The 13,935-nt window shown below is 50.5% G+C and overlaps 1 protein-coding gene across 7 annotated transcripts in view; it reads right to left on the reverse strand.

The window, feature by feature from the left end:
* Window positions 1–394: 394 nt before the first annotated feature.
* The window catches only part of RFT1 (RFT1 glycolipid translocator homolog), a 48,139-nt gene continuing 34,598 nt past the window's right edge, over window positions 395–13,935 (reverse strand). For 2 of the 7 annotated variants that reach the window (XM_027121090.1, XM_027121092.1), the window contains 2 exons: window positions 13,206–13,455; window positions 12,463–12,877 (listed from right to left, as the gene is read on the reverse strand). In XM_027121090.1, coding sequence (XP_026976891.1) covers window positions 12,710–12,877; window positions 13,206–13,455 — 418 coding nt within the window. In that variant the 3' untranslated portion in view covers window positions 12,463–12,709. Of the gene's footprint in view, window positions 3,777–5,892; window positions 6,042–11,048; window positions 11,760–12,462; window positions 12,878–13,205; window positions 13,456–13,935 lie in introns of those variants that run through there. The other 5 variants (XR_003435843.1, XR_003435840.1, XR_003435841.1 and 2 more) reach the window with 5 other exon arrangements.

Consider the following 13,935-nt stretch of genomic DNA (forward strand, 5'->3'; position numbering starts at 1 on the left):
CCATGGGCAGTCAGAGAAACGTGTGGACCTGGCTGTCAGGCAGACTTGTGGCTCAGCCTGTTCTCAAATCTGCCTGGGACAGGGATGGACGTGGATGCGGGGGAACTTACCAGGAAGGGTCACTCAAGATGAGCAGGGAGACCCGCCTCTGCCCTCTGCAGTCAGGGCTGAGGCCTCTGCCCCACGTTCAATCCTTTTTTTTCTTTTTTTCCTGCACTGCTCAGGTTGTGTGATCTTAGTTCCCTGACCACGGATTGAACCAGGGCCAATGGAAGTGAAAGTGCCATGAGCGTCCTAACCACTGGACTGCCAGGGAATTCCCACACGTGCAATCTTGCTGCAGGTTAAACCCACCACGTGGTCCTGTTTACATGGTCGCCACCCCACAGGGCTGCAGCATCCTCCAGTGAGGGGGTGGTGGCTCTTGACCGTAACTCTATCTCCTGGGCTAGGTCCACATCTCTGCCCCCATTTACTACTGCTGTGATGTTGGGCAAAGTTCCTTAACTTCTCTGAGCCTTTTCCCTCTGGGGAAGGGAGGGGCCCACAGATGGGACCGTGAGAGTGGAGGAGGGGGGGTGAGGGGCTCCCTGAGCAAAGTCTCCAGGGAAAACACAGACTCCGTGATACTTGCTGAGGTTAGTCATGTTGCCAAGAGCTTTATAGTGTTTGCTCAGAGTTTTATAATTTTGTAGGGGACAGCATAAAGTATTTTTTAAAAAGCAAATGAAATAACGAGACCATTAATAGCTTGAGGATTGTAGTAGAAAGGAAATAGGATACTACTTGGTTTAGCAGAGAACAATGTTTCTATAGTTTTAACCGTGTGAACATGAATATCAATTTACCCCAAATCATAACACTGGGAGGATGGAAAGGTAAGTGTGCAGGGAGGTGGCCATCAGAGCTCATTTTTCCATACGAGGAGGTCAATATTCTAAAGCAGAAACAATCAAGAAATAGCATTATAAGCAAATTACTTAGAAATATGAAGGGAAACAGAAGAAGGAATGATGAAAAGAACTAAAACAATGGGCCAAGGAGAAGGAAGCTTGGAGGGGGGCAGAACCTGCCCTTTGGGGGTTATCTTTTAAAACTATGTACATGTGTTTTTTTGATCAAAAGAAAAACTGAAAATAAAAATAGGTAGAGTTTAGATAGAAAGCAGGCTGAGGCTGGAGAGGTAGAGTAACTCGTCCAGGGTGGCAGAGTTGGGAGACAGCCTAGCAGGGATCCACATGCAGCTCTGAGAGCTTGGAGTGACCTTGTCAAGACCATGGACTCCACCTATGGGCCGGGGGCTCACCAAGCACCCAGGAAGGCTGCACAAATAAGGCCTCGAGCCTAACCGGCTGCACCCTATGCCTCTGGGCAGGGAAATAAGGCCCAAAGCCACTTCCCTGAGGAGATCACGTCACCCCGTGGGAGGAGCAGGAGCAGAGGGTGGTTTCAATTCCTTTCTGTTTACTGGTAACTTTAGTTCCCAAGTTCCCCATCCAGCCAGGCTGATTAGTTAGATTCTCCAGGGGGAGGCCTGGGGTATCAATGACTTGCCTGACACCTTGGGAAGCAGTTCCCTGTGCCAGACACACTCCACCTGCAGCCAAGGAGGCAGTGGAGCCTGGAGGGTCGGGTCCTCGTTGCTGGCTTGTGCTCACCAGAGGCACCAAAGTCCACTGCTCCTCCAGGAGTTTCCCGGCTTCTGCAGTGGGAAAGACAGTCGGCTGAATGACCCAGTGACAGGCTGCCATGATCTCACAGTTACCGCTGAGCATGGCTTGGGTGCCTGGCATTGCGCAAAGCCTCTTTCATGTGAAAGGAGGGGTATGGCCCACTGGCTAGCAGGTCCTGGGACTGGGCTCCAGGCTGGCTGGTCATTAACACAGTGTGACCTGGAGAGGCTTCCTTCCATCCCGGGGCTTCCTCTAGGGTGAAGCTGGGGCCGAGAGGCAGGGCCCTGCTCTGATACAGCAAGAGTGGTCTCAGGCTCCATCAGTGGGCAAAATGCAGAACAGGTCTCTGTGTCAAGATATTCTCTACCACATGGTTTACAATGTAGGGAAAACTGGGGACAACTTAACTGGTACACTGTATAGTAAAAAAGAACAATGTAGAGGGCAGTGTGTACATGGCAAGATGTGTGCACCACATGCAAAGTAAAAAGAGGCCATGGACAGGATGGGGCGTTTCTAACTGTCTACCGGACACTGGCTGCCCAGGATACTTTATAATTTACAACTTATAAGTTAATATAAGAAATACCTAAAATACATAATGCTGTCAGAGATAAGATCGTTTGCTACCAGGAAGAACAATACCCGGAGATATTTTAGACTCTGTGATGATTTCTGCTCTGGTCTAGCTCCCCTGTCTGAACGCAGGCCCAGGCTCCAGCCTCGGAGCACACAGGCCCACCTGCTTTCCCACTCTCCACTCAGCCCCAAATAGTGCTGCATGGTGACTTTTTCTTGGCCCCCACCATGGTCCTAGAGCAACAGTTGAGTAGGGATTAGAACCTTTTGTAGATGGAGAAGAGGATCTTATGAACAGACAGCGGCAGGCCTGGAATTAGAGCGTGATTTTCAGGCTCCCTGGCTCTGTTGATTATCTGTATCAACAGCTGGTCCCTGGAGCCAAAACATCATCTCCCAGCTGCGAAGACAACCAGAAAGCTTGCAGAGTTGGGGGAGAGGCCCACAGAAGCTGATGGGAGTGGGGAGGCCTGGAGCACCGGGCTCTGTGGCACACCCAGGTCACAGGCTTTTGAAGAGAGCAGGAGGAGGAGGAGGAGCAAGAGGCAGGCCTGACGGACCCCCACCACGCAGACCCCAAAGGCCAACAGCCTTACTCCTCCCCCAAGGAGCGGTGCCAGACCCAGACGTGCCTGGTGTCTCCCTGCTCTCCTTGAGTCCTAACTGTGGGCAGAACACGCTTCCCTTCTTAGGAAAATCCCACCTTAATAGTAGCACTCAAGACAGAGCCCTCTGGGCACCCTAAGTTCTGGCCTTTCTCTTCCTCCCAGCTGCTTCTGGAAGGGGAAAGCTGGTTGGTCTGAACCTGGCATCCTTTATCCCAGTCCAGAGAAGGAAAAACAACAAACAAAATAGAAGTTTATAGAGGTTAAGTCTGAGAGGCTGATGGCAGAGGCAATGGTTGTTTTTGTTGTGTTTTTTAGGGTGAGGAGGAAGAACTCAACAAGTTTCAGAAGAGCTTTGATGAGTGGGTTCAAGGTGAGGACACTGGCAAACTGGAGATCGAGGCTGGCGGCGGGGGGAGTTTCGGCAGTGTCCTCACAGCCACCATGGCCCAGGCCTAAAGCTGAGGTCAGGGGAGCCAGTGCCCATGGCTGCCCACCCACATGGCGGGACCAACGCAGACCCTTCCATTTTCTTCAGAAGCTGCCGACAGCAGCTGGCCCTCCTTGGACAAAGCCACATTCTCTTCTGTCACCTTTTTTCTTTCTGCTTTAATCTAAGGCTACAGGGAAATTTAAACTACCAGTTGAGGTAATTTCTGAAATTGCTGAAAATCATTTAACAAGCTTTGGAAGCATCCCCTCTTGCTCTGGGGGGGCCACTCAGGCTGAGCCTGAAAGAGGTCATTTGCTGGCTCTCCCTGGAAGCTGTGGCTTTGCTTCCCCAGGCTTGCCTACCTGAGTTGGCCAAGAGTCAGAAGGCCTCCGGCAGTCTCCGTTACCCATGTCCTCACTTTCTAAGCTCCTCCGGGCAAGCTGGGCTGAGAAGGATCTTTCGTTTCCTCTTCACCTGCAGTGCTGCCTCCAAGAAAAGGGGAAAGAAATGTTGCCACTGAAGGGAAAAAGACTCAACCACATGCATGTTTGTGGACTGGGTTTAGGTGGGAAGGAGGGAGCAGGTAGGCGTGAAACAAATGTTCCCAGCGTCCACAGTTCCTCTCTGTTCAGCAGATTTATAATTCCACTCACAGAGCAAACAGGCTGGTGCAGGGCACCCCCTGCTCAGTGCCCCTCCATCCTCTCATGGAATCCTTGCCACATCCTATGAGGCAATTGCTCTAATGCCCAGTTTTAGATGCATAAACTGAGGCTCAAAGAGATTAACTACCTTGCTCAAGGTTGAAGTGGGGATGGGTCTGCCTCCAAGACCCTCTCTGGAACCCACACACAACCTGCCTCCCTAATTCTCAAGGGAGAAGGAAAATAGGGCTGTTGGAAGAAAGGGAAAGGAGTGTGATGGGGTCAAGAGCATGAGCAACTGAACCTGACAGGGGCGAGGGCCCAGGGGGTGGAGAGGTGAGAGGTTGGAGGCTGGATAGCAGGTGGTGCTGGGGTTTAGTGCCTTCTGGGGGTGACAGGGCTAAAGAAAAGTGGTTAAATCTCCAGTATTTGTAGTGTCCTCACTTCTCGCTCCTTTGCTGGTCCAGCTGTAAACAGGCCTTGAGTGGGTTAATAGGAGCGAGGGTGGGGAGAACAGAGCTTGGGCTGGGGAGGGGGTGGGGTGGACAGCATCAGGAGAGGACTGGCCGAGGGTGAGGAGCAGAAGAAAAAGCGGGCAGGGAGGTGCATACACAGGACATGTAGGGAGTCTTGCTATGGGTTGTTTTCTCCAAGGCTTTCAGAGCTGTATTTGCCTGTCCTACCTCTGTTCTCCTTCCATCCTCCCTGGGCTGTGCAAGGTGGGCTACTGACAGATGAGGAAACTGAGGCACAGAGAGGCAAGACCTCCTGCCTATGATTACAAAGTGATGGAGTGGCCAAAGTTAGCTGCCTTCCCACTCCTTGGTGGTGTCACCTGGGGTCAAGGCCACCAACAGACAGGGGACCATGGGGTACATACAACTTTTTCTTTGTAACGCAACATAATTTTTGGCCAGATTTGTTTCTCCCAAATACTTTTTTTTTTTTTCGGTAAGCGGGCCTCTCACTGTTGTGGCCTCTCCCATCGCGGAGCACAGGCTCCGGACGCGCAGGCTCAGCGGCCATGGTTCATGGGCCCAGCCGCTCCGCGGCACGTGGGATCCTCCCGGACCGGGGCACGAACCCGAGTCCCCTGCATCGGCAGGCGGACTCTCAACCACTGCGCCACCAGGGAAGCCCTCCCAAATACTTCTCATGCATGCTAATGCCTATGCAAAACAATTACCTTAAATTCTTTAAGATGAGATAAAGACTGAGGTGGGAGAGGAATTGTGGGAGAAAAAGTCATGGAAGGTCAGCAAGGAGGTTTAAAACATTCAAAATCGTGGATTTCAAACTTGCTGGGTTTTTTTGTTTTTGTTTTTAACAAAAAGAACCTTTTTTTCAAGCAAATTCTTAGACTAACCCCTAATTTTCAAAACAGATAAAAAGGGTGCTGCTCCCGTTGGAGTTGCAGCTGGTTGGCCCGTCCATCTCCTCAGGCTCAATGTTATCCCTACAGCTCAGATCCAGCCCTTGTTAACCCGAGGGAGGAACGGAGCCCAAAGGTAGATGGTACCTGGCATGTGCTCAGTGCGCCAGAGTTGGTAGAGTGAGGGAGGCTTGTTCAAGGTCACCCATTGAGTTAGAAAAGGGCAGCCAGGCTGGAGTATAACCATGTATGTGACACCATGGGCTGCTTAGAAAGCAAAACTCTGTTCGTGTACTTCAGAAGGCAGACATGGACACAAGCGGACTTCCCTGGTGGTGGTGCACATGGAAGGAACGCCGTGGGCAGGACACCTCTGGGTTCTTCCCCCCAGAGCCTGGCTCTCAGCCATGTGTTTGTAGGGTTGCTGCAGGGACAGTTGAAAAGAGCCGAGGATGAGTGGCCAGTGTGCTTGGGCATCTTGCCATCAGCCCCGCATGATGTCACTCCCACTTACTAAAGAAAAAAGAAAAAAAATGCAAGTAGCTCTATCACTTCTATTGCCCCCCAGAGCTGGACATCTGCACACCTGCAAGAACATCCTCTTGTCATTGGAGAGATGCCACTTAGGGATTTCACAAGCCACATGAGGAAGAAAGGAATCTTCAGCTCTAGCTCAAGAACATAAAAATGCGCCGTGCTAATCTGGTTTGTTCATAAAACTGTTGTGTTAATGCCCTGGGGGAAACAAAAAAGGAAAGCTATTTTAGCAACATTCCCTAGTTTGGTTGGGATTATGTGTGGGGGAAAACATTCCCGTTTCCCTCTCGGCTAAGGGTTTTGGTTCTCCTGGGTCCTCATGGTTCTCCCTGCCTGGCCGTGCCAGTCCCTGATGAGGGCTGGACGAGAGTGTGCCCTGAGCCCAGGGGAAGCTGGGGCTAGTCAACGCTGGGGTTCACAACACACACCTCCCGAAAGGACTGAGCCTCCTGTGTGACCCAGAGTTGTCTCATAACTCTCCTTCTGAAAGATGCCCTCTGGTCCCCCTGGTGCCACGCTCCCTGGTGTCAATTTTTGCGATTTTCAAAAAGCAGTGCAGAGAAGTGAATGAAGAGCCACAGTGAGTCAGGCTTTCATTTCAGACTCCCCTTCTCTCCCGCCTGACACGGCTGCATGGAAGCCGCACACTATTAGTTCCACATAATTGAAAAGTGTGTCAGACATCTCTCAGAACCCGAAACATGCTGCTCATTGTCACCTCCAACGTGACTAATGCAGTCGTGTCTTAATTAGTCACTGTTTCCTGCGCTGACAGCATCAGAGCCCCGTTCCAAGGCCCCAGTTTGTGATGCGGATGAGATTAAAGGACTGAGAGTTGCCAGGTTTTCAGGTCCCCTTCCCACTGAGCACTCTGAACCCAGGTGGCCTCTGCCAAGTGCATTGGTCAGACCAGGGCAGCACTGTGACAGTAGAGCCAACAGGGACACATTTTTGGATGGAGGGAGGTAATGAGACAAGTAAATGGTGGACTAGAACATTCCCTCACAAGTCAGTTGTTACATCACAGGCCCTTGGGCAGCTCCTCTGAGGCTGAAGGGGCAACTCCGGATGAACTATGCCACCTGGCCCAGCCCCTGCCCAGTGAGAGCTGACTGAACTGGGCACTCATCTGCCCCAAGGGTGGCCCATCCACTGGCTCCCTTATGACCCATGGCCCACAGTAGCTAGCCTGGGCCAGTTCCATTTCTCCTCAGGGGCTTTGTGTACAGAACAGAGCTTAAACCCGAGAGGAGAGACTGCAGGCAAGAGAAAAAGGTGGTGAAAGAGACTGTCTCAGGACCTCCCTGGTGGCGCAGTAGTTAAGACTCCATGCTCCCAATGCAGGGGGCCCGGGTTCGATCCCTGGTCAGGGAACTAGATCCCACATACATGTTCCAACTAAGAGTTCACATGCCACAACTAAGGAGCCAGTAAGCCGCAACTAAGGAGCCTGTGAGCCGCAACTAAGACCCAGTGCAACCAAATAAATAAATAAATATTAAAAAAAGAAAGAAAAAGACTGTCTCATCATTGGAAGAACATGGACCTCTACCTGAGAGCAGCACCTATTTCTGGGAACTCCTCCTCTCATTGCCCACCAGCCTGACTGCCACCGTCTGGGCCCCAGGACAGGTGGGTATCACCCCAGTGTGAAGCCAGGAGGAGCACAGAAACCAGGAGCTGCCCCAGCACCCAGCACCTGCTAGCCTCATGGTGAGGTAGCCGTCCAGGCACCCCCTCTCCTCCTTCTAAAGCCCCCTGGGGCCCTTTGTTCATTCAGTCTCATAGGCACAGAATCCAGGGCCCTTCAACTCTTCAGGAACCTACAGAAATGACTGAGATGGAAAAAAATTTACTGGATCCAAACATAAAGCTTCAAAGCTGATGTTCAAATGTCTATAGCACATATCACCAGGAGAGTTAGCCAACCACAACTCCTGCATACTTACATACCTGTTATGCTCAGTGTGGGACAGGGTGTACTGTAAAAGCTTTGACAAGCTGTGGGGAGGGGTTTCCATGAGCGTGCTGCAGCCTTGACAGGGTTCTGGGTGCACCTACTCTGGTGAGGACCCCGTTCGTGAAGGGAAAGACCTAACTCCCTACAGCTCACCTCTAGCACTTGCCCTCTAAGCCATACTACCCCAGAAGGATGGAGAAGCTGACAGGCCAAGAGTTGACTGCACTTTGGGACAGGGGCACCTAGCAACTTCGGCTAATTAATCTGGAGGATAATTAAGAAGTATTTATAAGACTTCCTTCATTAGGCCCCTAAAGGAGGCTGAACTACATTAGGAGCCCATTTTCCCTATTTCACTCTGATACACCCAGATGGTTCTGGTTAAGAAGGAATGACACTAAGTAGGGGGACTAATTCTGCCACAGTAATTGGGGTTGGACTGATGATGCAAATCAATGAGTCTTCCTTTCCCCCCAAACTCTTCAAATAAAACACCTTTCTTGTTACCCTTGAAAGTTAATTAGGGACTTCCCCAGTGGCCCAGTGGTTAAGACTCTGTGCTTCCACTGCAGGGGGCGTGGGTTTCATCCCTGGTTGGGGAACTATGATCCCACATGCCGTACAGCATGGCCAAAAATAAATAAATAAAATAAAGTAAAATAAAATAGAATTTTTTAAAAAAAGAAATTTGGGCTTCCCTGGTGGTACACTGGTTAAGAATCAGCCTGCCAATGCAGGGGACACGGGTTCGAGCCCTGGCCTGGGAAGATCCCACATGCCGCGGAGCAACTAAGCCCATGCGCCACAACTACTGAGCCCACGCTCTAGAGCCGTGAGCCACAACTACTGAGCCTGCGCACCACAAATACTGAAGCCCTCGCACCTAGAGCGCGTGCTGCACAACAAGAGAAGACACCGCAATGAGAATCCCATGCATCGCAATGAAGAGTAGCCCCCGCTCACCTCAACTAGAGAAATCCTGCATGCAACAACGAAGACCCAACGCAGCCAAAAATAAATAAAAATTAAAAACCCTGTTTAAAAAAAAAAGAAATTAACAAATATCAATAAAATATTTACAACATTAAGGACATTCACTCAGGTAAATAGCAGTAAAACAAATCACTTTCCACCTGTATGTGATTGGCTCAGAAGTCTCATTTCCAAATAAAATACACGAGTCAAGCAACCGAATGAGGAAGATATAAAGGTGAAGGGGTACCCTGGACTCCCTAAAAACCACAGGCCTAAAATCACACACTTGTCCACCCTGCCCTGATATTAGTTCTGACCTGCCAAAAATGGCTGCATATTTAAAAAACATGACCAAGACAAGGACAGGCCAGACAGAGAAGATAGGAAAGAGAAAAGTGCTATCAACAATGGGGAGCACTACTTTGGGCAGAAGGGAAAGGCAGTGAATAAACTGCCAGGCCTGTCAGTCTGGGACACAGAAAGCTCCATCGCAGGGGCCAGGAATCCAGCCCCTCTTTCAAAGTCAGAATCATGGTCCAGTAAGGTCAACGTAGGGAGAACCGTTCTGATGAGGAATAAAAACGATTCACATACTCAAGGTACTTGCCCACTTTCCTTTTGAAATTTAAGAGTTTTTGTTTCTTTTTTGCAAGGAGAAGTAGTATGAAACATCTTCACAGAGATGTGAAGAAAATAATTTATTCATTTTAAAATGGGGAAATTGACATGAAACTAGCAATATGAATACATGGTTTTAAAAACAGACAGGAGGGAGGAGATGCCCTGGTGAATTAGGTGGTAAGTGGCAGGGAGTGGGGCAGAGTATACAGCATCTCCTGAGCCAGAAGTCACAGCTGAGGAAGAGTTAAGTAGCACAGCAGCATCCCCTCACGGAGGGACCTGACAGGCCAAACCTGAAGACACCAACACACACGTGGCCAGAGCAGCACAGAAAGAAGAAATGCTGTTATCCTCACCAACAAAAGCTTCTTCGTTTCATAAATGGATGTGCTTTAGAGACTTGTTTCCATGGGAAAAGTAGCCTCACTATATTTTGAGTGGCACTTAAAGCCTCAAGTGTGATTCCCCCCAAAAACCCTTCTTGGGTAACGTGGGGCAGCTCAGCACCCATGTATGCAAGCACCCTGAGGCACAGGTGTGGCTCTAGGGAGATGGGGGAAAGCCCCAGAGCGAGTGGTTGGGCCCAGCTGTGCTCCAGAAAGCAACAGGGACAGAGCCAGAAGCCATGGGCTGCAAAGGGCCTGCTGCCCAAGTGCTGGAGCCCGGGAAGCAGGTGTTAGTAATGGGACAACACCCGCTTCCCCAAACCCTGGGCCATGGGGACTCCTCTTTCTATAAACAGGGAAGCAGGCCACAGGAAGCAGCCCCCGGTGGCTGTCCCAGCTGGCCATCTCTCAAAAGGCGCTGGCCCTGACTGCGGCAGCCCTGTGCTGATAGCAGAGCCCGGCTGCATGGCGACGAGATGAGCGTGAGCCCTTGCTGTCAGACACAGAGACTTTCCAAGCTGGAGAACAGAGTGGGAGCTGTGGTGTTCCTGCTCCCGAGGAGGTGGGGCGTCAGCATTGCTGCTCAGACAACGGCAGCTGTCTTCCTGGAGCTGGGAATGGACACTGTGAACACGAGCATGACTGGCCCTAGGCACTGCCGCTGGTGAGGATAATGGGGTGTGCCAACCTGTTTGCCGAAAAAGCTGGTCCCAAAGTCCTGCCCCAGAGACGCAGAGGCAAAAGGTCTGGAATGGATCCTGGAAACCTACATTTCTAACTTGCAATCCAGGTGATTCTGAGGCAGGTAGTGCGAGGACCACACTTTGAGTCTGGGGTCAAGTGGGCAGGGGTTGGGTGACAGGGTTCTAGGGGAGAGAGGGGTGGTCAACGGCAGCAGAGAAGGAACTTGTGAGGGCTGGAGGCCCATTTCTGTGCATTCAAAAGACAAAAAAAGCACTTGGGGGGCCTTTCCTGGTGGCGCAGTGGTTAAGAATCCGCCTGCCAATGCAGGGGACATGGGTTCGAGCCCTGGTCCGGGAAGATCACACATGCCGCGGAGCAACTAAGCCCGTGTACCACAACTACGGAGCATGCACTCTAGAGCCTGTGTGCCACAACGACTAAGCCCACGTGCCACAGCTACTGAAGCCCGTGTGCCTAGAGACCGTGCTCCGCAACAAGAGAAGCCACCACAATGAGAAGCCTGCACACCGCAACAAAGAGTAGCTCCCGTTTGCCACAACTAGAGAAAGCCTATGCGCAGCAACAAAGACCCAACTCAGCCAAAAATAAATAAATAAATTTATTAAAAAAAAAAAAAGTACTTGGGGTTGGGGGGCTGCCTTCTGTGTGTGCCACCCACCCTACCCCACGGGGCAATCAGTTCTTCTGAGGTAGGCTGACCCTGCCTTACAAAACATGACCAAGCCCATGATTCTGGAGGGCCTCTGATTGTTCAGTGACACCTTGCATTTAGCTACTTTCCCTGCAATTAATACGAAGCATTCTCTCCTTGAATAGATAAAAAGGTGTCCAGGTGACTGGGTCCTAGTCTTGGTGCACTGGGTGGGTCTTTATCCTTGGCCTCTTGGCTTTGGCTCTAGGCCAGTGGATTTAAATGTGTGCATTTCAGCCAAACTGCCATCTGATACAAGCTATCCTGCTCTCTGGGTGTAAACATAGAAAGTTTGGGGACGTCGGGGCTAGATGATTACTAGCTATTACCACCCAAGATATAGTCTGTGCATGTAGCTCCAAAGGTCAATCACATCTAATTAATTAATACATTACATCAGTTAATATAGTAACACATTAATGAAAGAAGAAGAATGCTTTGCTGCCTGAGAACAGCACCTGCTGGGTGCAGGGCAGGGAGGCAAGCCTTAGCCTGGGCTCACACTGTAGCCTGAAGGACCAGATCCGCAGGCCTGCCAATCTTGTCCTGGGGCTGGAATTCCGGTGTACTGACCGGTGCTGGAAGTAACAGGTCAGCGGGAGAAGGGTGTGATTCAGTGACACATGCCACATAGAATTTACCCTATTTCATTCTGATGGAAAAAAAGACACCTCTATTCAACTTTAGTTGTCATCTGTGCAATCTCCTCATGAGAAGTTACAGCCAACTGCAAAGTGGTGTTCCCTTCAGAGTAGCTCACGAAGGATCAGTGTCCTTCAAAGCCCTCCTCTCTCAAGTGGCCAGGCCAGAGGTCGTGAGCCGGCTTGCCCCTGCTATGGGAAGACATGTGCTGGCCTGGGGGTGGGGGTGGGAGTGGGGGACAGCCATGAAGGGGAGAGACGTGACTCTGCCTGGCTAACTGTGGGAAATGTGATCTGAAAGACTGTGTCTTCATTTCTTAGATTTCTCGTTGAGCAATATTTCTCCTTCGCTAAACAACCAGGCCACAGTGTTGACGTGGGGAAAGCCACAATTCCAGGGCCAACTTGTTCTTGTTTGGTGCACAACATCACATAACATCAAGTCTCCTTCCGGCTTTTATGGAATATGTTAAATACTCCTGTGGAGGGTAAAGTGGCTACATCTCTCCTTCTGGGCCAGAAGATTATTAACTATTATCATCCAAGATAGAGTTTGTTGGAACATGTAGTTCTGAAGGTCAATCACCACCAAAAAGAATTAACACATTATTCAAAAAGAAAAATGCTGATTATAACAAAATGGTGAAAAAAATAATTGCATCTATTTTAAAAGCTTTTTGGTCTTCCCTTAAAAATGGAACTCCTCCTTGCTGTCTGAAATCTCAAATGGATACTAAGGGTTTGGTCTGGTGGTTCGCTCCGATGACTCACCTGTGTGTTGGTCTCACTCCACTACAGACCCCTAACTTGGCTCTTCTGCATAAAAAACATGTTCCACCATAAAACTGCCCCACAGCTGGTCCAGGTGCCACAGGGCTTCCGCGAGGTCACGTCGTTTTGTCAGTGAGTCTGGACACACCTAACTGAGTCCTAAGAAAGTGGATCAGCTTGGTCTCTGTGAGGAATGCTGTCCCAAGAGTCACTCCCAAACAGAGGGCCCCCACAGCGACGTGCACCAGCATGGCTGGCCAGCCCCGCTCACAGCAGAGGAACACCTGCAGAAAGAAACCACTGTCACTGCCCCAGGCCCCCAGCTGTACCTCCTTTCTCTGGGGCAAGCCACGGGGAGTGGAGGCCCTACTGCTCCAGCTTCCAGTCAGGTAAAGGCATGACAGCTATGTACTAGGGTCTACTCTGTTCCCACGGGTACCACTGATCAGTCATTTCTATCATAAGATGCTGTCCCAGAAGCTTAGGGGAAGGGGTAAGAGGAAGCAAGTACTTGTCCAGCTGGGTCAGGCAGAGCAGGAACGGGATGCCTGGAACGAGGGACAGTGGACGTGCTGCAAAATCATGTGGTGTGAAGGCTGCAGGGCGCCTCACCTCGGAAACAGCAGTAATGCCACCACTGAGGGCAAATGCCCCGAGGAGGACTGGTGACAGGAACAGGCCGGCCAGGGGCTTGTGGGGACTCTTCCGGTAGTAGCGGTGGATGAAGCAAAGGCTCTGTGTGATCCGAATGCCCATGTTGAAGCAATTGGCCAAGATGAAGCCCACGCTGCCACACCAATGGGTCAGGAGATAGGATAACAGCAGGAACGAAGATGAGAGGCCCAGCATTGTGAAATTGTACCTGGGAAGAGGGAGGCAAGCAATGCAGGGCAGTGGGTACCTGGTCCCAAGGCAGGGCTGCTGCAAAGAAAGTGGCTGTGAACATGAATTCACAGAAAGCACCTTCAAGTTCCCGTGATCCAGCTGATTTTCACAACATCGAATGCTAAGTGGACAACATGGAAATGTCACTGTCCCTTTCACCCCTGAATAGAAGAGTAAGAAAAGGAACAACTCAACATATTTATGGTGTTTAAGGATAGTAACTGGTTAGTTTAAGTGACACTGTGATCAAAACACATAAAAATCCTTTTCAGCCTGTCTTTAATGTGAGACACAACAATATGACACGGGTAACAATTACATGTGAACAGGCACTCTGACAGGTACTGTGAGGGGTGCTGGGGATGCACTGGTGGATGAACACACGGCCCTTTCCCTGTGGAGCTTGGATCCGTTTTATGGACGAGGAAACCAGGCAGAGGGAGGCTAAATAATCTGC

Source organism: Aethalodelphis obliquidens, unplaced genomic scaffold, assembly GCF_003676395.1.
Source record: "Aethalodelphis obliquidens isolate GAN/ISIS:26980383/991018 unplaced genomic scaffold, ASM367639v1 scaffold22, whole genome shotgun sequence".
Taxonomy (NCBI): domain Eukaryota; kingdom Metazoa; phylum Chordata; class Mammalia; order Artiodactyla; family Delphinidae; genus Aethalodelphis; species Aethalodelphis obliquidens.